The sequence below is a fragment of the Equus przewalskii genome, chromosome 9 (genome assembly GCF_037783145.1).
Source record: "Equus przewalskii isolate Varuska chromosome 9, EquPr2, whole genome shotgun sequence".
NCBI lineage: Eukaryota > Metazoa > Chordata > Mammalia > Perissodactyla > Equidae > Equus > Equus przewalskii.
This window is the reverse complement of record NC_091839.1, coordinates 25,246,243-25,266,265: the sequence shown is the minus strand read 5'-3', so window position 1 is coordinate 25,266,265 and position 20,023 is coordinate 25,246,243. Positions and strand designations below refer to the sequence as shown.

Sequence of the window (20,023 nt, the reverse complement as noted above, 5' to 3'; positions counted from 1 at the left end):
CTGTCGCGCTTGAATGATTGATAAGAGGGCTGCAGAACCCTGCCCACTGTAGCGGTTGGTTGGCTTATCGGTAGCAGCGAGCCTACTGCGCAAGTGTCATCATGAATGACATGGAGCTGCAGGGGCGGGGCCCATGAAGGAACGCTCGTGGTTCAAATGACTGACGGGGGACCGCATACCCTTTCCCATCTAGCGCTGTTGGCCTAGCGGGTGGCGGCTGAAACTTACTGCGCAGGTACCCTCTTGAATGATGGTTGTACTGTAGGGGGCGGATCTGAGGGAGGGGCTGTCCTGAGTGACTGACGGGGGCTGCAGAGCCCCGCCCATTCTAGTGCTGTGTTGGCCAGTAGGTGGCAGCCGAGGCTTCCTGCGCAAGCGCCACTTGAATGACAGTGGGGCTCAGGGGGCGGACCCAAGGGAGGGGCTACAGAGCCCTGCCTTCTTCAGCATTGTGTTGGTTGGCCAACAGGTGGCAGCCGCGGCTTCCTGCGCAGGCGCCACTTGAATGACAGTGGCGCTCAGGGGGCGGGCCCAAGGGAGGGGCTACAGAGCCCTGCCTTCTTCAGCATTGTGTTGGTTGGCCAACAGGTGGCAGCCGCGGCTTCCTGCGCAGGCGCCACTTGAATGACAGTGGAGCTCAGGGGGCGGGCCCAAGGGAGGGGCTACAGAGCCCTGCCTTCTTCAGCATTGTGTTGGTTGGCCAACAGGTGGCAGCCGCGGCTTCCTGCGCAGGCGCCACTTGAATGACAGTGGAGCTCAGGGGGCGGGCCCAAGGGAGGGGCTACAGAGCCCTGCCTTCTTCAGCATTGTGTTGGTTGGCCAACAGGTGGCAGCCGCGGCTTACTGCGAGCGCTGTCTTGAATCACAGTGGAGCTACAGGGGTCCGAGGGAGGGGCTGCCTTGGCCTGAGTGAGTGATGAGTGCAGACCCTGCCCACGCTAGCGCTGTGCTTGCTGGTCAGTAGGTGGTCACTAAGGCTTCCAGCACAGGTGCCATCCCGAATGACGGAGCTGCAGGGGGTGGGCCTGAGGGAGGGGTTGTCGTGGTCAGAGTGACTGACGGGGGCTGCAGAGCCCAGCCCACGTTTGCTGGGCCGGGAAAGGGGACTGAGATTTGCTGCGCATGCCCCACCCTGAGCCACAGTGGGACTGAGGGAGGCAGGCTGAGGGACTTCGGTGTCCTTGGAGACGGAGAGCCTGCCCCCGCGGCTTTGCTAGCATGTTGCGCAGGCGCCCACTTGGCCGGCTTCGCCATCTTGGGGGCTTCAACGTGTCCAGTGGTATTCTGTTTCCTCCAGGGGGCGCCAAGGCCAAGTCTTGGGGCAATGTGGGGACAAGGTTCAGCTGCGTGGTTCCGGGGGTCAGTTAGCAGAAAAAGTGGGGTTCGTAATTCAGGAATTTTTTTTTTCTTTTGAGGAAGATTAGCCTTGAGCTAACGTCTGCTGCCAATCCTCTATTTTTTCTTTTTTTCTTTTTTTTTTTTTTTTTGCTGAGGAAGACTGGTCCGGAGCTAACATCCATGCCCATCTTCCTCTACATTATATGGGGGACGCCTACCACGGAGCATAGCTTGCCAAGCGGTGCCATGTCCGCACCTGGGATCTGGCCTGCCGCCCCAGACTGCCAAAGCGGAACGTGTGCACTTAACCCCTGGGCCACCGGGTGGGCCGGTAATTCAGGAATTGTAATAGCCTTTGGGAAGGGCAGGATGTTAAATGAGAAATGGAGGAGGCAGGCTGTGGGTATACGATGTGGGTTTTGGAGGCCCTGAGGTTGGTAGGGCGTTTATGTAAAGTAAAAGGCCGGCCTGAAGGCTGTGGGTTAGAGTTCAGAGCTGTAGATGGTTGTGAGGGGGCGTGGCGTGGGAAATAATGGAGAGGAGGAGGCTCTCTGGGCAAGTACTGGGCGGGGCGGGGTGGAGGGGCAGGGCTTCCTTTTTGGGGAGGGGTGAGGGCAGCGCCTGCGCAGAGCCACCTGTGGCGCTGTCTGCTAGGGGACCAGTTGCCAGCTCCTAACTCACCGCTTTTGCCGTGTTTGTTTACATTCACCCTGGATTCCAGGGGGCCCCTTCTGGTGGAAGCTCCACCGAAGGAGCTTTTAAGTCCCTACCCCTCTCTCTCCTTTTCTCTTTTTGGAAGTAGGGAAAGTGACGCAGTGAATTCCTCTTTCCCAACTGGGTTGTGGAAGAAACCTAATTAAGTATTGACTCGCCAGTGACTGATAGTACTGACATAAATCAGAGCCGTAATCATGAAGATAACTTCCCCCAGGGACCTCCAGTTGATTGAACGCATGCTCTTGGGCACAGTGAGACTTGAAATATGTATTGTTAATCTATTTGGAACATGTTGATAACCTTTAAAATATTATGTAAGATTAAGTAATGATACCATCACCTAGTAATGATAATTGTATTAAGGTCCTAAAGTAAGTTAGTCTTTTCGTATTACTTAAATTTACAGAAGGGTTAAATTTCTGGCCCTGCATCACTGGCTATTAAATGGCAGAACTGGAGTTTCAATTTACCTTTTTAAGGTGTACCTATGTCATTACTCCATGTGGTCTCTGTGGAAAACATGAGTAGATGTAGTAATGTTTTTCAAAATGACATTAGGTTGATCTATAATAGTTTGCCATGAGCTGTGAGATTGAGTTCTCTGAGCCTCTGCTTTTCTTTGAAATGAGAACTAGAGAATAGTGTTGTGGTGAGGAGTAACAGAGACAATAAAAGTAAGGTGCTAAGCACTGTACATGGCATGTAAATAACAGTAAACGCTAGTACCTCCTTAGCCATTTTTTCCCTCCACTTTTTACCTGTAACATGTCCCTCTTACCTTTAGAGGAATGGCCAGAACCACATAGACAATAAGTAGGAAATGGGGTTCTTGAATTGATTTCTTTATTCAAAGCCCCATGTCTTTACTATTTTGCTCTGCTTGGTAGACAAGGTTCTAAGACACCTAGGATTGAGTTGCACACCCATTGACAGAACCTCTTTGGGAAAAGGCTGTGATTACAGCTCAGGGTACAATATATGCCTCAGGGGGTAGTGCCCATGGCCCTTTCATCCTGGGAGGGAAAGCTGTTTTTCCTAGTCTCATTTGACCTCTGCCGCTATAGGAGACAAAGATGCAGCTGTTGTGGAGTCATTTCCAGCCTGAAGAATCCAATAACTGCAAAGTAAATTTGGTGTCTCATGTTTTCTTTTCCTTCCTCAGCTCTGCCTTCTTGAGCTTCCACCCTTCTTGGAGACGACTGGCAAGAGGAAGAGGGACTAGGTCCAAACATTAGGTGACTGGGTCCAGGTGAGCTGAATTCCCTTTTCACAGTGCCACACCCATCCGTGGAGTGAGCACATCCTTCTTCATCCTGACACTTTCCTATTGTACACGTGTTCCACATCTCCACACAAGCACCGTTTGTGCTCTCTGAGAATACACGACTTTTCTGGTGGATTGTTTCTTTGCCAGAAATTCTCCTTGGCCTCAAGACATCTTTTTCAGTGTCTTCTTTTCTCAGTACTCAGCTAATCATTCAGGCCTGCTCTTTCTTCCTTATTGGGTGATTAAAGAAGCATGAGAGATTCATCTATCAAACATGGCCCCAAGTGGGAAAGGACGTGTTTTCCTGGAGCTCATAGTCTATTGGGTAATGAAAGACACTGAAAAAATTATTGTGTGATTCATGCCTTTGAAAGAGAACATTCACTGCAGACAGGTAACTTATTCTGGGAGAGGCCATATAGTTCCTGCCTGAGGAAGTCAGGGACATTAAGGCTGAGCCTTGAAAGGTGGTAGATGACATTGTGTCATATGTCATAGGAAGAGTAGTCTTAAACCAGGGGACAGGGACGTTCCTGAGGGATCCAGAGAGAACAGCCGCAAGTCTAGGATGCTTAGAGCAAAGGAAATGATGGAGTAGCATTTGACTGAGGTGGGAAAAAGGTAAATCAGGGCTGCAGTGTGGAAGGCCTTGCAATCACTGGTAAGTTTGGGCTTTATCTGAAGCACCATGGAAAGCCATTGAGGTATTTTAACCATGGAAGTAACTCGATAATCAGATTTGTGTTTTAAAAGTTTCATCTGGTATTCAGGGTTTGGAAGGGGAGAGTAGAAATAGTGAGTGTGGGGAGATCACCTCCAGTCTGGGTGAGAGAGAGTAGCTTGGATTAGGTTCATGGCAGGGGGATAAGTGAAGGGGATGGATTTGAGAGATACTGAGGAGAGAGACTCAATAGGACTTGTACTCTTTGTTCATGGCTTGCTGACTGATTCAGACCAGACTCAGTGAATCACGTTATGTGGGGAAGTGAGCAAAATCACCAAAGGTTGTTCATTCTCTCAGCAGGCATTGACACTGTGCCTGATCTGGGACAGGATTATGCTTTAGGATTAGCCTTTGGGTCTTTGGAAGTGAGTGACATTATCCCTGGCTTCATTGTCTGCTGAAGGACAGCTCCCATTAAATGGAGAGTGAGAAAACATGCTTACCAAGGCAGGTGACTATGCTGATGGTGTATTACCACCTGGAATAGGGCTGACATGCTGTCCCAAGTAGGCCCTTGGGGGATAAGTTGGTTTATTCCATTGAATGCTCCAGGTATCCAGTGTCTGGTGCTCAAGCCTGTGGAGACTCAGAAACCTTACTTCACCTAAGGACTCATCTTTTGTTGGTAGGTCCACATTAATGAAGCTCAGACTTATGTAAGCCACGACTTACTGGTTTATGTTGGAAAATAAGTGTGACTGAAATAGGATGTTCTTGTTCTCTCAATTTTGGTTTATTGATTTATGATGGGAGATCACTACAGCAGGGACCCAAATACTCAAAAGTGTGTATGATCAGCACATTCTCTCCCTGTAGGCAGACCTACATGGGAAAGGAAACCATAATGAGAAGGTAGCTTGGTGAGTATGGAATCAGCACTAGAGGACGCCGGCGAGTTTTAATAGCGCTGCCCTGTAAGGTTGCCTGGTGCCACCATTTGGTTGCTGTGAAGCTCTTGCTAGGGTTACCAGGATACCAGAAGCCCGCTATCTACAGAGCCTCCCCGCCACCTGCTCCCCAGCCCATCTCCATTTAAATTAGGTCTGAGCTGAGTAGTGCCTTCTTTCTCCCTTGCTCGCTGTCTCTCTCTCATAGATGGTTAGATGAACCATGCTTTGTGGCCTGCCTTTTGATACCATCCCCACTTTAAAAAAAATCTGATCAGCCAGTTATTGATATGAGACTATATAAGTCATACGGCTCAGAAGACGTTTTGTCTCTGTAGTGGCTTTATTTGTCTTCAGCCATTTGGGGACGGATCATAGAAACTCTTAGATAATGTTTCCTTTTGTTCTAAATTTTTGAGGAGACCCCTCAAGAATGACAACAAAAAGGAAATGTTGCTGAGTGTGGTAAGTGCTAGGCTTATGTGATAGAGGTAAGCCCAGGCTAATGTGGCGGTTATCTGAGTGGAGCCACCTAACAGAGCAGAGGGTAGAGGTTGTGGCTGGTGTGGTAGGGCTAATGGTCATTTACTCCTTGCTCACATTCCCATATACAATTGTTAGCGCAAGAGCCCATCTTGTCCATTTGTTCCTGTTCATGGTTAACTGGACCAGGTTGGACACCCAAGCCTAGAGGAGTGATTCTCAAAGTACAGCTCCTGGGCCGCTTGTTGGAATGCCTCTTTCCTAGAGAACCACAGACCTCATGAGTTGTCCCACCTGGAAAGGCAGGCGCATTTTTCATAAGTGCCTCAGGTGACTTTTTGACATCCCCAAGGTTAAGAACCACTACCCCAGAAGGCATCGAACTGTGGCATGCACTTGTAGACTGGGTGAGTTTGGGTGAATGGAGGCACAGAGTGATGGGTCTGTCAGTGATGGGTACTTAACCTGGGAGGTGAGGTAGAACTGGGGCTGGGACAACATCTTACTCCATGTGCGTGCTGAAGTAGAGAATGTCGGTCTGCAGAAAGAGACAGGAGAATGGAGCAAACGAGAAGAGAGAAGAGACTGCACACCATGCTGTCCCTGAGCAACGAAGAAAGTAACTTCCTCGGTTCCTGACTTTTAAAGTTCTCAATTCCAGCCCCCTTTGATGAGGTAGGTAGAACGAGTAAGGGGGCTGATGTAGGTTACCGTGATGAGGGACCAAAGTAAGTAAGTAGCAGTGGGGTTGAAGAAGATGTTGTGGAGCTTCTCTCACAACTGATGGGATATGGGGAGCCCGAGGTCAAACAGTGGAGTCACAGAATTTCTTTCTCTCCTCACACGTCCCAGCCACATTGCCTGCCTCTGATATGTGTTCTTTAACTGAGTTCTTTCCAGTTCAGTTGAACACTCGACCCGCTGATCCTTTGATTGAGGCCAAAGACCCCCTACGTGTGGCAAGAATGCCTGGTGAATCTGTCTTTGTTTCAGTTACATCAATTCTGAGGTCTTTACTTTTGTTTTCTATTCGTTTTTATGAAATAGAAGTAAAGGGCTATACCATATTCAAAGAATGGCATCAATACTGCCACATAGACCACGGTGGCAACACTGTTGTCCAGCAGGCAGCACCACTGTCCTAGGTTTTAGACAGTCTAGCTCACGCATGAAACTTACTCTGCATATGGTGCTTACGGTGGGCATGATGCTTAGATGTCTCGTGTGTTTAAGAACAGATTTGGAGGTTGAAGAACAGCTAGAAACCCATAAGCCCCTCTGCCCAGTTTGGAGAATGAGACTTATTACTGGTTCCCATCATTTGTCTCCTCTCCTTCTCTCCCCTTGGAATTAGTGGCCTCCCTCAGCCCCTACGACCACAGTCAGGCCTGGTCCCTGTGTGTCCCTCCTTTCACCCTAGTCCTCCTAATGTGGTCAGACCTTTTAAAATCCTGCCCTTGGCTACTACCTGACTCATGGTAGGATTCCTGCTCCAGAGAGAGAGCAGAGGAAGATGTTGAAGCGTTAGTAACGAGGGGTGTGTGAGAGCCCACCTCCAAGCCAGGAAACAAAGGTGATGGGTTTGCCATGTGGCCAGAATTCAGTTTGAACTGAGAGAGGGGAGAGGCCTCAGGTCAGGATCTGGGTGTGGAGCCCTGTCAGTGGTGCATTGGCCCAACAGGGGTGTGTAGATTGTAAGTGGACTCTGCAGGAGCACTGCAGGGTGGCCAGAGTGGGGAGGAGGTAGCCAGAGTGAGCAGGGGCCCCTGTCCTGGGGAGGGGATGCTGATGAGCAGTAAGAAGCAGAAGGGAAAAGGAAAGATAAACAGCAGTTGAATTTGCTTCCAAATTTTATATTCAAGTTTTTTTTCTGATTGTGAAAATAACATTCTAAATTAAAATGCAAAAAGAAATGGAGGGGTCTTTTGTTAATCATTTATTTTTTTCTGATTTTCCCTATTTATAGTCTTTATACAAATTAATATAGATTTCCTCCATTTTATGAATGTCCTTATACAAGTTTATATGGAAGTTTTCTTCTAATTTATTTTATACATACTTCCATACATTTAAGTACTTATGTAGTTTTTTTTTTAACATAAATGAGATCATGTACAATTCATTAACATTTCAAACTCAAGCTCCGAGAGTGCAGTGTGGGGTGTTAGACAATAGTTGGATGGGGGAGGGTGTGATGTGCCATGTGGAGAGCTCGTATAATGTGTTCATCACATTTTCAGTCTCCATTTATATGGGTGTGTCTCTGTGTGTATACAGACTGTTTTGCAGCTATTTAACAGTATATGCAAGAATTTCCTTATAATTACATCTCCATCTATAGCTTTGCTTTCTAAAAATTGCCTTATATTCCATTGTGTGGATATTCTCATTTTTTCTATGAACATATAAGTGGGTATATTTGCAGTTAGAATGCCACATGTGCTGTACAATTTTATACCCTAATATTTTAACACTTTAAACATTTTTTTTATGTTAGTCATTTCCATCGTTTAAATAAACTGGTGTATCCATGGAATGGATTACTATGTGGCCTTTAGAAAGAATGGTGTAAATCTATAGGTACTGGTATGGAAAGAGATCATCACAAATTATGAGGTTTATAAGTGCACATACACACGCAGAACTCGTGGTGTGATATCATTTTGGTAAAAAGATGATGTTACTATATAGAGAGATTTAAAAAGGTTTGGTATGGCAACACATTTGACCAGTTGGATGTGGCTTGCAGTTTCTACATTAAATATTCTGTAATGTTTGAATGTTGTACTATCTTTTATGCTTGTAATCGGAAAATAAAGCTATAAAATTTCTTGGAAGTGTGACTTAATGCTACGTAACATTCTATTAAAGATTTTATCTGTTTTCATTCCTTCTTGTTTGATGAAATTTTTGGAGGCATGCTATCTTTTGAGTGCAGTGATTTATTTTAGAGAGAACAAAGTAAGTTTGTCATTGGCCTCAGTTTTCTGGCAATGTGTAGTTGAAACACAGAATTTCCTGGAGGGAGGCCAGATGCCTGCACTGGTTTTATTGGTCTTTCCTAGTGTCAAAGACCTACTCCAGCTTTCTTGGAAATGCATACTTGAATAACTGGTTAGAAATTAAAGTATTGGCTATCTCCTCTTGTCACTTTTGTTAAAATTACCCTTTATCATCTAGTCCTAAGAAAGCACCTGGTTTGTATTTACACAGTTAATGCTTTTCTTGATTTGAAAACCTTCCTGTATTATAAACTAAATTCCCATGTTTGTATAAACTTTCACACAAATCAGTTTCTGGACTGTATTCTGTTCCGTTAGTTTGTCTGTCCTTGCACCCATATCGTGTCGGAAAGAATACTTTATGTGTTCATATGTTTGGGTCATTTTACAGACAGCACCCTGCCCCCCATCACATGTATACCTTCTTATTCTGAAGTATCTTGATATTCTTACACATTAATTCTTCTAGAGGAACTGGATTCTTTGTTTGTCAAAGCTCCCACCTTTCTCTTGGATTTTAATTTATGTTCGGGGAGGATTGACAATTTCCATGTTCTCATCAAAAAACATATGTCTTCATTTATTTGGTACTTGTTTTATGTTCTTCTATACGTTTAAAAAATTTTGTTTGGAGTTGCAGATACTTTGTTGAATTTATTTATTTATTTTGCTATTAATTAGATTTTTTTCTTGCTATATTTACTGACAAGATTTTTCAGTTCAACGTAATCCTTTTTCCGCGTCTCTGCCTTTCATTTCTTCTCCCTCGGTTGCCTTAGCTAGGACTTCCAGAGTAGTGTTGAGGGCTTCCCTTCCTTGTCTCCACCTTTGCTTGGAATGCCTTCAGTATTTAATCTATTCGCTGGTATTTATTTGAGATAAATCTTTTTTGTGTTTAGATGGTCTCCTAGTCTTACACTTTGCTAAGAATGTATAAAGACACGCTGTTGAAGTTTGCAAATACTTTTTAAGATGTAATGACGCTCGTGGGCTCCTCTTCTCCCTTTAATCCGTTATCTATAACAGTCCACCCAAGTGGGATATCATCGTTATGTTCCTGGAATAGCCTTTTATAGTCATGGGCTATTAAGACTTTTCTAGATTGGATTTATTAAATGCTTGTGTCAAGTAACCTTGGGAGGAGACTGTTGACCAGTGTTTCCTTTCCCCGAGCTTCACTCTTGGTTGCTCTGACGGGTTCTGTGTCATATAACAACACACTAACAGAACATGCACTTCTCTGACACGTGCTCCTCTCTTCCCACAGCTCCACGTGTAAAATGGTGTCATCTGCCCTCACTTACTGCAGCAGCTTTTTAGTGCTAAAGGTTTTACCCTTATAAATCGGAAATTAGATGTACAGACAAGGACTTAATTATAGTGGGCAGCCGACTTTTTAGCTTTTTTTTTCCTTACTGACATTTTACGTCTTGACTATCTTTATCCTTAAATGGAGACTTGCTCATCAAAAGGAATAAGCATTTTAAATGTTTTAAAAACACATGCCAAAATGAAATCTTGAAATGTGGTTCATGCCTGCACCAGCCAGCTTCTCAGCAACATTGATTTTTATTTTGGAAATATTTGCCCATTTGACAGGCCAAGAAAGTATTCTTTGTAATATTTTACATTTCTTTGATTTCTGATGTAAATATTGACTCTAATATTACTAATTTTATGAAGTGTATTAATGTTCTTTATTTTTGTGTTGGGCCATTTATCTTTTTCTTACTGCTTTTTTTTTTTTTGAGGAAGATTAGCTCTGAGCTAACATCTGCTGCCAATCCTCCTCTTTTTGCTGAGGAAGACTGGCCCTGAGGTAACATCTGTGCCCATCTTCCTCTACTTTGTATGCAGGACACCTGCCGCAGCATGGCTTGACAAGCAATGTGTAGATCTGCACTGGGGAAGGCTGCCGAAGCAGAACGTGTGAACTTAACCGCTGTGCCACTGGGCTGGCTCTTCTTACTGCTTTCTGAGGGTGTTTTACATTTCAAATATTAACTATCATCTCTTGCAAAATATTTTTCCCCTTCTTTTTCTTGCTTGTTTTTATATTGGTTGGTTTTATAGTGTAGAAACTTCGTACCCATCTTTACTTTGATGTCTAATATGTAGTGGTCCTCCAGCGGTCTCTGGTGTTGGAATTCTGCTCGAGCATTCTCCTACCTGTCCCTGTTCTTGCTGTTGTAAACAGTGCCTCTGCGAACACTCTTGTGAACTGTGTCTTTGTGCACGTGCGCAGATAGGTCTGTCAGTTAGATTTCAGAAGTGGAATCACTAGGATGGGGATGGTGTCACAGTTAGGTACTACTAGTTGCTGGAGATCTGAGGAATATATTCAACTTGCAGCTGCAATTTCCATAAGCATTTTTTGAGTCTGAGAAGTTTCAAAGTTGAATCTTTGAGGTTTTCAAAATTGCCTGTCTTGTCATCTGCAAATTGCCAGTTTAGGGTATGACCTTGGGCTCAAGCAGAGGTGAGATGGGGAGGGGAGCCCCCAAAGTTTTAAGATGTTAGTAGTGCTGCCTGCACCCACTCAGTGGGCAGGGCAATCTCTAAAGGCCTCTATTAGTGCTTTTGTTTATTGTTTTGTTTTGACTTTGAATTTATTCTTTTGACTGGGTAATACATGCTCATGGTAAAAAAAAAGAAAAACAAAAAACAAAAGGAGAATATACAATGAAAAAGTAAGTTGCCCTTCTTTCCCTGGCCCCCAGTTCCCTTCCCGAGAGGCAATCACTATTAATCACTATTAATAGTGTCTTATATATCCTTCCAGAAATCTTCTGTTTAAGGAACTGCATCGGTTTTTATGGTCACTTTGGGTGCTGTACACATTGTTTTGTCCCGTTTTGCACTTAACTATCTTAGAGATCGTCTCATGTCCATTTATTTACAATTGCCTCATTATTGTAAAAGGTTTCATAATCATATGAATATACCAAATTTTGTCCGTTATCAACAGTACTTCAATGAATATATTCTCACATATATATCATTGCATATCTCTGGGATAAATTCATAGAAGTAGAATTTATAGAACAGGATATGTATATTTTTCATTTTGATAGGTAGCCAAATCGCCCTCCATAAAATTTCCATTGCCACAAGCAGTAGAGGAATGTGCCAATTTCTTCTTCACACAGATACGCACATTGTCCATCTTCATGCTGATTCTGTTTGCAAGGCTCTTTTTTACTCTCAAATTTTCTCTACCTTTGTGGGAAGGAGTGGTTAGAATCTGATTTTTTTTTTAAGGTTTTCGTGTTAAAAATCTTTCATCTTTCAGTGCTCTTACTGACCAGGTGCTGTTTTGTTGACCTGGCCAGAAAGTCTTGAGCTGCTTTAATGGATATCATATTTTTCACTCCTGAGTTTTTTGAGTAAAAGAATGAGTGAATTTTTGGTGTAGAAGTTGGCATCTACCTTATGACAGGATACTTATGGACGCTCAAAGGGTCATGTTACTAATGAGTAGGAAGCCTCCATCTCTGCCCGGTGCTTTGGAAGGGTTTTTTATAACATGGTAAATACTTTGCTCATGGACATTTTATGGAAAGTTGCTCCTAAAATCATTTTGTCTTTCCTCCCTGGAGTTTCACTGCTCCCAAATCAGGTTTGCTTATTCATATTTGCTTAGAAAAACTGTTGATTGGCTAGCAAACTCTTTAAGTCCACGGTTCATATAGTTTTACACCTCCTGGTGCGTTATGCTTCAAATATGTCACTATTGGGGAGGAAAATTAACATAATAGAGAAAAATATATATATATATATAAAGTCAAAGTTGTCCTTAATATCTCCTGATTTTATTGTCAGGTTAGAAGAGCCTTTCCCTGCTCCATGATTATAAAATTTAATCCTTTATTTTATTTTAATTTTAATTTTAGCATTTTTATATATAGTATGACCCTTTCCCCTAAGTGAATGATTGGCTAGTTTTCCTGTTACTATTTATTGAAATAATCCGTATATTCCTTACTATTTTTAAGTGCCACTTTCATAGACTACTGAATACTCAATCCTGTGTGGTAAACTCATGTCACAGTTCTCAAATCAATCAGTCTTTTTGTCATAAATTGCAAGTAGTTTTTTTTGTTGTTTTCTTTCTTTGGCTTTCATGATATAAACAGGACCATCATTTGTTATTTTTATGTTATTTTTCTGCCTTTAGGCATCGTAGTATAGACGAACTTTTTTTATACTGAGGTTATGTTAAAATATTTCCTAAATTTTGTGTATGGTTTGTTGCCCTTTTGATTACGAATTTTCAAAATATTGATCCAAATGGAATTCTTTCAGGTCAACTTTAGAACTGTTGTCAAGTTCCCCAGCATTAATATTCTTTGAAATTCCATTAGATAATGTAGATTAATTTGAGGGAGGATTTGGGGCTTTAATATGCCAGATCCATACGTCTTCCATGATTATCCTGTGTCTCTCCAATTATTACCTGTCTATGATAAGTGATTTCCTTATTAAATTATTATAAAGCCTGTTTTCCATTGATTTGCAGTATCTGAGTGGATAGTCTTACATAAGGGAATGATAGTTTTGTATTTGTCTTTCTTTATGTCTCAGATTTGTTTTTCTTGTCTTCTTGTAATTTGCTGGAACTCTAGAATCATGTTCAGTAGTAATAGTGTTAAGACTTTGATGTCTGCTTTCATGAGTGAGTTTGGGCTGTGGTTTTTTTAGTGCTGTGTCTTTGTCTTGGGGTTTTTAATTATGCTGGTTTCATAAAGAAAATTTGAAAGCTTTCTATTTCTCATCTCTGGTTGGTTTATATGACATGGGAATTGGCCTTGTCTTGAAGGTAGTATATTAGGCCTCACCCCTAAAGCCATCTGAGTCCACAGCCATTTGGAGAATTAATCCTCTGACACTCTTTTTACATTTCTTCCATGTTTATTTGTCCATGTATTTCTTTTTTTAAAATGTCTGCAGGTCCTTGGCATTTTGACTCTGTTCCTGTGGATAGCTGCCTATTCTGAAGTTCCAGAAAGGATCCTATTCCCAAACAGGTGATTTACACACCCGAGAGTGTCTTGTTGCCTCTGAGAGGTTGGGCTAGTATCATCTCAGGGACTGGAGTTTTTTCTCTCTTTTCCTTTTTTTGTTTTATTTTTAATTATTTTATTGAGGTCATGTTGGCTTATGACTGTGTAAATTTCAGGTGTATATTGTTATATATCAGTTTTTGTATAGACTGCATCATGTTCACCACCAATCATCTAGTTTCCATCCATCTGTATACATATGTGCCCCTTTACCCCTTTCACCCTCCCCTACCCGCTTCCCCTCTGGTAACCACCAATCTGTTCTCCTTATCTGTGTGTTTTTTTGTTATCTTCCACATACAAGTGAAATAATAACAGTATTTGTCTTTCTCTGTCTGACTTATTTTGCTTGGCATAATACCCTCATTGTCACAAATGGTATGGTTTTATCTTTTTTATGGCTGAGTAGTATTCCATTGTATATACACCACATCTTCTTTATCCATTTATCCATTGGTGGGCACTTGGGTTGCTTCCACCTCTTGGCTATAGTGAATAATGCTACAGTGAACATAAGGGTGCCTATATCTTTTTGAATTATTTCATGTTCTTTGGATAAATACCCATAGTGGGATAGCTGGATCATATGGTAGCTCTATTTTTAATTTTTTGAGAAATCTCCATACTGTTTGCCATAGTGGCTGCAACAGTTTGCATTCCCACCAGCAGTGTATGAGGGTTCCCTTTTCTCCACATCTTCTCCAACACTTACTTCTTGTCTTGTTAATTATAGCCATTCTGATGGGGATGAGGCGATAGCTCATTATAGTTTCGATTTGTATTTCTCTAATAGCGACTTTGAATGTCTTTTCATATGCCTGTTGGCCACCTGTGTATCTTCTTTGGAAAAATATCTGTTCTATCCTCTGTCTGTGTTTAAAACCAGTTTTACCTTGGTTTTGAAAATGTTATTTTCAACATGCTGTATCATTGTTGAGACCTGACTTGGTATCAGACATCAAGGGATACGGTGATGGAAAAGTTCACCTCTGATCCCTCCACTAGAATTTACAGTTTACTGTGGGGGGATAGGCAAATTACCTCAAATACTCAGAAATGAATGTGATAAATGCTTGAGTCTCAGGAAGGATGCCAGAGGAAGTGGTGTTAGCAGGAGCCCGAGGCTGGGTTTTGGGACAGATGCTCTTTGGAAGGACGTGCACTGCTGAGGGAGGGTCCTGAGCATCCCACAAACTCAGGCATGGCACAGCCTCTCTGGCCAGTGGAACTTCCCACTACGATGGAGATGCACTTCTGTCCAGTAGGGTGGCCACTGGCACTGGAAATGTGGCTAGTGTGACTGAGGAGCTGAATTGTAATTGGATTGAATTTTAATTTAAATAGCCACATTTTATACAGTAGTGCAGGTGCAGAGAAATTAATTGCTGAGGAGAAAATAAGAGCACTTGCGATCACATTACCCAGAGCTGAGCACCGTTAGCGTTTTTATGTGGTTTTCTATCTTGTACATGTTGTGTAATGTTGTAACAATTCTGTTAAGGGAAGAAATGAGCAGAAATGCCAGGATTGGCCCCCATTCCCCCCTTCCATTTTTGCTAAGGGAAGCATTGGCATCGGAGCGCTGTGAGTACTTCCTACCTGCCGGGCATTGGGTAGTTAGGCCATTTAGGTACATTAGCTTATTTAAGCTTCTCAGTTCTAAAAGAGACGTAAGTCCATTGTTCCCCTTTTACAGATAAGGGGACAGACTCTGGGACATTGAATAAGTTGCCCTGGGTCACAGAACCGGTTAGTAGCAGAGCTAACTCCTCAAGCAGGTCAGTGTGGTGCCCAGAGGTCATGCTTGTAACTCCTGTGCTAGGCAAACTTTGTGTCCTGTGTAACGTGTCTGTTGGGCGGGGGGGATTGATGCATCTCTTCCCCTCTTAGCCTGTTCACAAAGCATTGTTGATGCCCCTCATAGGGCAGCCCCACACTGCTGCCTGGTCCTCAACTTCTGGGACATGTGTATATCTCCTTACGATCTACAGGTCCCTGAGTACTGACTGTCACAGGCTGCTGCCGTCTCTCCTGTTGACTCATGTTTGGTTCCTCCAGTGAAAATTTTACTTAGAGAAATGCTGCCTCCAAAGTACTTGTCTGCCACCAAACCCAAGAAGTCTTGGGCCCCCCATCTGTATGAGCTAGACAGTGACTTGACTAAGGAGCCGGATGCCATCATAAGAGAAGGCACAACTGACTCTGAATTCTTTCATCAGAGGTTTCGGAATTTCTTCTACGTGGAATTTGTTGGGCCTCGGAAGACCCTGATCAAACTCCGAAACCTCTGCCTCGATTGGTTACAGCCGGAGACTCGCACCAAGGAGGAGATTGTCGAGATCTTGGTCCTTGAGCAGTACCTGACCATCCTTCCAGAAAAGATCAAGCCTTGGGTGCGAGCAAAAAAGCCAGAGAACTGCGAGAAGCTAGTTACTCTGCTGGAAAATTACACGGAGATGTATGAACCAGAAGGTGAGACTTTGTAAAAGGTGACAGAGGTCACTGGGGTGGCCATGAGCTCCCTAGGGTGTCAGCCTCAGCACTGCTAGTGCTCTAGGCTGGATTATCCTCTTCATGCGGGGGCTGTCCTGTCCTAGGACGTTCAGTGGCACCCCTGGCCTCTCTCTGCCCACACGATGCCACTTCCACCCCCCCTTCCCAGCTGTGACAACTAAACATCGCATTGCCAGATGTCTTCTGGGGAGATAAATCACCCCGGTTAAGAACTACCACCCCGAGGTGCGAGAGGGAAAGATGACACTTCAGTAAAAGGGGTTCGTTAGGAAGAGAATCTCTAAGTGCCTCACGCCCCTGGCCCAGGCCCCTTTTTGTGAAACCTAAGGGTGTGGTGCCCAGAAAGTTGACTTGGCTACTGGTGTTTGGAGGTGAGGTAGGAGCAGTCGCAGCCATGGTCCTCGCCCAGGAGTGAGGGGAAGCTGAGGAGGGAGAGGATCAGATCACTCCAACTTCTCTCAGAGGAGAGATTGTGGGTAGGGGGCAGGGATAGACATCACTGGGGGACTGTCACGAGAACACAGGCAAGAGATGATAAAGTGTTAAGTCGGTGTCTGGTGTCCTCTCAGACGACGACAACAGTGACGTCCACAGTGAAGACAGCATGACCCGAAAGGTGGCAGAGTCCCCACCCCCACGCTCCGTCTACTCCTACGGCAGTGAGTAACTGGCACTTGTGCCACCCTTGGGGCGCGTTTCCCCTCAGTGTGCCGCATGCATAGAGGCAGGTGGTCATGGAGACCTCCCTGGAGACAGCGCCACTTCTCCAGGGTGGCTGCTGCTGGTCAGAGGTCTAGGGGGGACGTAAATTAATTGGTGACGTAATAAGATGTCTTTATATCAAAGTAGACCAGTGAGTTGGAGTGGAATGCAATTTTTTTAAACGATGAGAGAAGATATTTAAAGTTATTTGAAATTTGCTGCAAGCTGTTTCAAGCTATGCCCACAGCCCCCAAGGAGAGGCACAGTTCATCACCCCTTTGCCTCTAAAGCTATTTTATTTGTTAAAGGTTCATCAGTGAACTTTTTCAAAAACAGCATTGGCTTTGGAGAGGGCGTGTGTTATGTTTCTTTGGAGTCAGGTAATGTGCTCATGAAGATTGGCCAGGGCAGGCCAGACAGTGGATGCTTTGAAGTCCATTGTGAATGTGGACGTGACCATGTAGAAACTGGGAAACCAGCAGAAGTGTCTGAAGGGTAGCTGGCTTCTCAACTAAAGCTTTGGAGCTTGGTTTGTAGCAACCCTCCAGAAACAATTTTCCAGGTCTAGGGTGACCGGAAGAGTCCTGATCACACTTGGGAATCTGCAGACCTCATTTTGGGATCCATTCATTTCCCTAAAGGAGGAGCAAGGATAGTGCTCCTTTCCAAAGGGGTGTTTGTGCACGTGAAGGGGGAACGTGTGGGTTAGAGCCCTTTGTTAATCCCTCGGATGTCTGCCTTTCTCAGGTGACCGGGACCGGGACTGGGACCAGGACTGGAACCGTGGCCGAGATCGGGACTGGGACTGGGACCGGGACCGGGACTGGGACCGAGACCGAGACCGAGTCTGGGAGCGGGACACCCGGGAGCGGGGGCGGGGGCTGAGGGCCAGAAGAAGAGACCTCGAGCCTCGAGACCGCTGGCCGTACACCAGGAATCCCAGAGGCAGTAAGTCATCTGCTCTAACCTGCTCTGTGCTGCGTGTCAACTTTGCACTGGGCCTTCTTCCTTCATGATGCTTTTTCTCCTCCCAGGACTTCCTCAACGGGATCTTTCCCTTCCTTTGATGGAGAAAACAACTTTCATTACCGAGAGAGAGCACAAACGCAGGGACTCTGTGATGGAGTATGAGTCCAGATCCCAGGTATGCTTTGGTTTCCTCTCTTTCTGGAAAGGCTATCTTCCTTTCAGGGCAGAGATGCCTTTCTTTCCCAAGAGGCTGTGTTCATCTGTCCCCTAGAATCCCAACTGGGTTGTGGGGAGAGCCCCAGATACTTCCTGCAAGGAGCCCGGGCCTGTCCCCAGAGGTGACAAGTGGCCGGGGAGACTGCTGCCTATTTTCTGATTCATCCACACAGTCAGGGGAACTCTTTCCCACTCAGCATTTGTGTCATTTGGTAGGTTGGTCACATTGGCTGTTCCTACTGGGCCAGGGAAGCAGAACGATTCTGGAGCTCTTTCTGGCCCTCAGTAGAGAGCCAGGAAAGTTACAAATCCCCGGAGCAGACTGGCAAGAGAGAGCAAAGGCTCCGGAGCTGACAGGAGCTGGGTCTGAAGCCCAGCTCTGCACCTGCTGGCTGTGTGGCCTCGGACCATTTACTTAACTAAGCTGAACCTCAGTTTCCTCATCTGTAAAATGGGTGTGGTGGTTGCCTCACCAGGGCTACTGTGCCGAGTGAGTGAGATTTGAATGTATATATGAAGTGCTTAACATGATGCCTGGTACATGGTAGGCACACCCTAAATGCCAACAGTTATGGCCATCATTTTAAGAGGCAGTATGTGCTAGGGAAATTGGTGAAGGGAGAAAGGATGTGGGATTTGAGCTGACCCTTAAGGAGGAGGGTCACTTGTGACATGACAGTGTAGAGGAGTGCCACAGCATGCACAGGGCTTTGGAAGGAAGGAGGAGCCCAGTGCACCGAGCCTGCATCTCCCTTTACAATTAAGTATGTGCACGAGGTCAGGCCCTGGGGAGGACAGTGGTGACCAGGACAGTTAGAGTCCCTGCCCTGGAAGCTTTCAGCCTTATAACAGCGAAGGGCATCCAACAGTCACACAAATCTGTCTGTATACAGGTATTGTATGTGACTGCTGACTGTTCAAAGTGCTCTTAAGGAAAGATAGAGGGTTAACAAGAAATTGTCAGAGAGGTCTTGTTGGGATTTGAAAGGAAATGTCTTTAAGGCACTTAACACCTGATGCCTGAAAGGCAGGAGCATTGGCCAGGCAAAGGTTGGGATGAGGGGATCCTAGGCATTTGAGAGAGCCCAGGAAAAGGCCCTGGAGAAGGAGCTGAAGCCAGGCCAGACTGGCTACAACAAAAAGGGCAGGAGGTGTAAGGCTGCCTGGAAGCATAGCTGGGCTTGGGCGCAGTGTCCTGTAGCTGAACAGAGAGCTTGAGTCTGTTCCCCATACACCAGGATGTGTTAATAATCGTTCCTGCATTGGGATTTATAAGGTAGGGTCAGATGATGGAGGGCGTTGAATTCTGCCCTGAAAACTGTCATTTGTCCTCTGTCCAGGAGGCAAGCAAGGACTGCAGTTGTGTATGAGAAGGAGGGTTGGGTGGTGTCCAGATGTTGAAAGCAGAGATTCTGCAGCAGCAGTAACTGACTGGGGAGAGCATGTGGAATAAATTGGGCAGGGCCAAAGGTGACCCAGGTCCTCTAGCCTGAATGGGGGTTATGTCTTTGTTGTCACAGGGAAATACCCTAAGTTTGTGACACACTTAGTTTGTCACTAATTTTGGTTTCTTATTTGGTGAAACCAAATTGGCCAAAATTTTAGGAATCCAGATAAAAATATAAATCGTAGAAACTTTCTTAAACTTGATTTTGAACAAGGAGCCTCTTTGGTCTGCATTTGCTGCCCGCGAAGGCGGTCAGCCATGATATTAGTGCTTTCTGAACACTGCCCTCTGAGCTGGTGACTGAATTTTTATTGACCTGTGGAGAAATGAGAAATGCGAGTGTCCTTATTTTTGAGGTGTCAAAATACTGTTTTATGAAATGAAGATGATAGGACATTGGTAGTCAGATTTCTTCTTTGTTTAGCCCTTTAAATGCCCTTCCTTGGCACTGTAAAGAGTTGGCCCTGTGTCCGTAAGCCTGGAAGTCACTGATTCCTACTGACTCAGTATGGTAGAAATAGCAGCAGCAGAAGGTATAAATTACATTTTGGGGGTGTGCAAAACAGAAAATTCTCATCATCTTTTTGCATAATTGTTCGCATGTATAGGTCATGTTGTAGAAATGAAACTGTGCTAGCTCTGTTCTCCAGACTCCCATTCATTCAAGTGGAACTTGGTTGCAGCTGGTGCAAAT

At 44.7% G+C, this 20,023-nt stretch overlaps 1 protein-coding gene across 31 annotated transcripts in view; it reads left to right on the top strand.

The window, feature by feature from the left end:
- The window catches only part of PEG3 (paternally expressed 3), a 32,326-nt gene that overhangs the window by 1,787 nt on the left and 10,516 nt on the right, over positions 1–20,023 (top strand). The window contains exons 2-11 of one of the 31 annotated variants that reach the window (XM_070558708.1): positions 3,218–3,304; positions 4,599–4,671; positions 4,863–4,906; positions 5,769–5,823; positions 5,961–6,091; positions 13,369–13,445; positions 15,788–15,953; positions 16,565–16,654; positions 17,445–17,645; positions 17,732–17,841. In XM_070558708.1, the coding sequence (XP_070414809.1) occupies positions 15,938–15,953; positions 16,565–16,654; positions 17,445–17,645; positions 17,732–17,841 (417 nt within the window). In that variant the 5' untranslated portion in view covers positions 3,218–3,304; positions 4,599–4,671; positions 4,863–4,906; ... (2 more) ...; positions 13,369–13,445; positions 15,788–15,937. Of the gene's footprint in view, positions 1–48; positions 236–3,217; positions 3,305–4,598; positions 4,672–4,862; positions 4,907–5,768; positions 5,824–5,960; positions 6,092–13,368; positions 13,446–15,472; positions 15,954–16,564; positions 16,655–17,444; positions 17,646–17,731; positions 17,842–20,023 lie in introns of those variants that run through there. The other 30 variants (XM_070558696.1, XM_070558707.1, XM_008535672.2 and 27 more) reach the window with 30 other exon arrangements.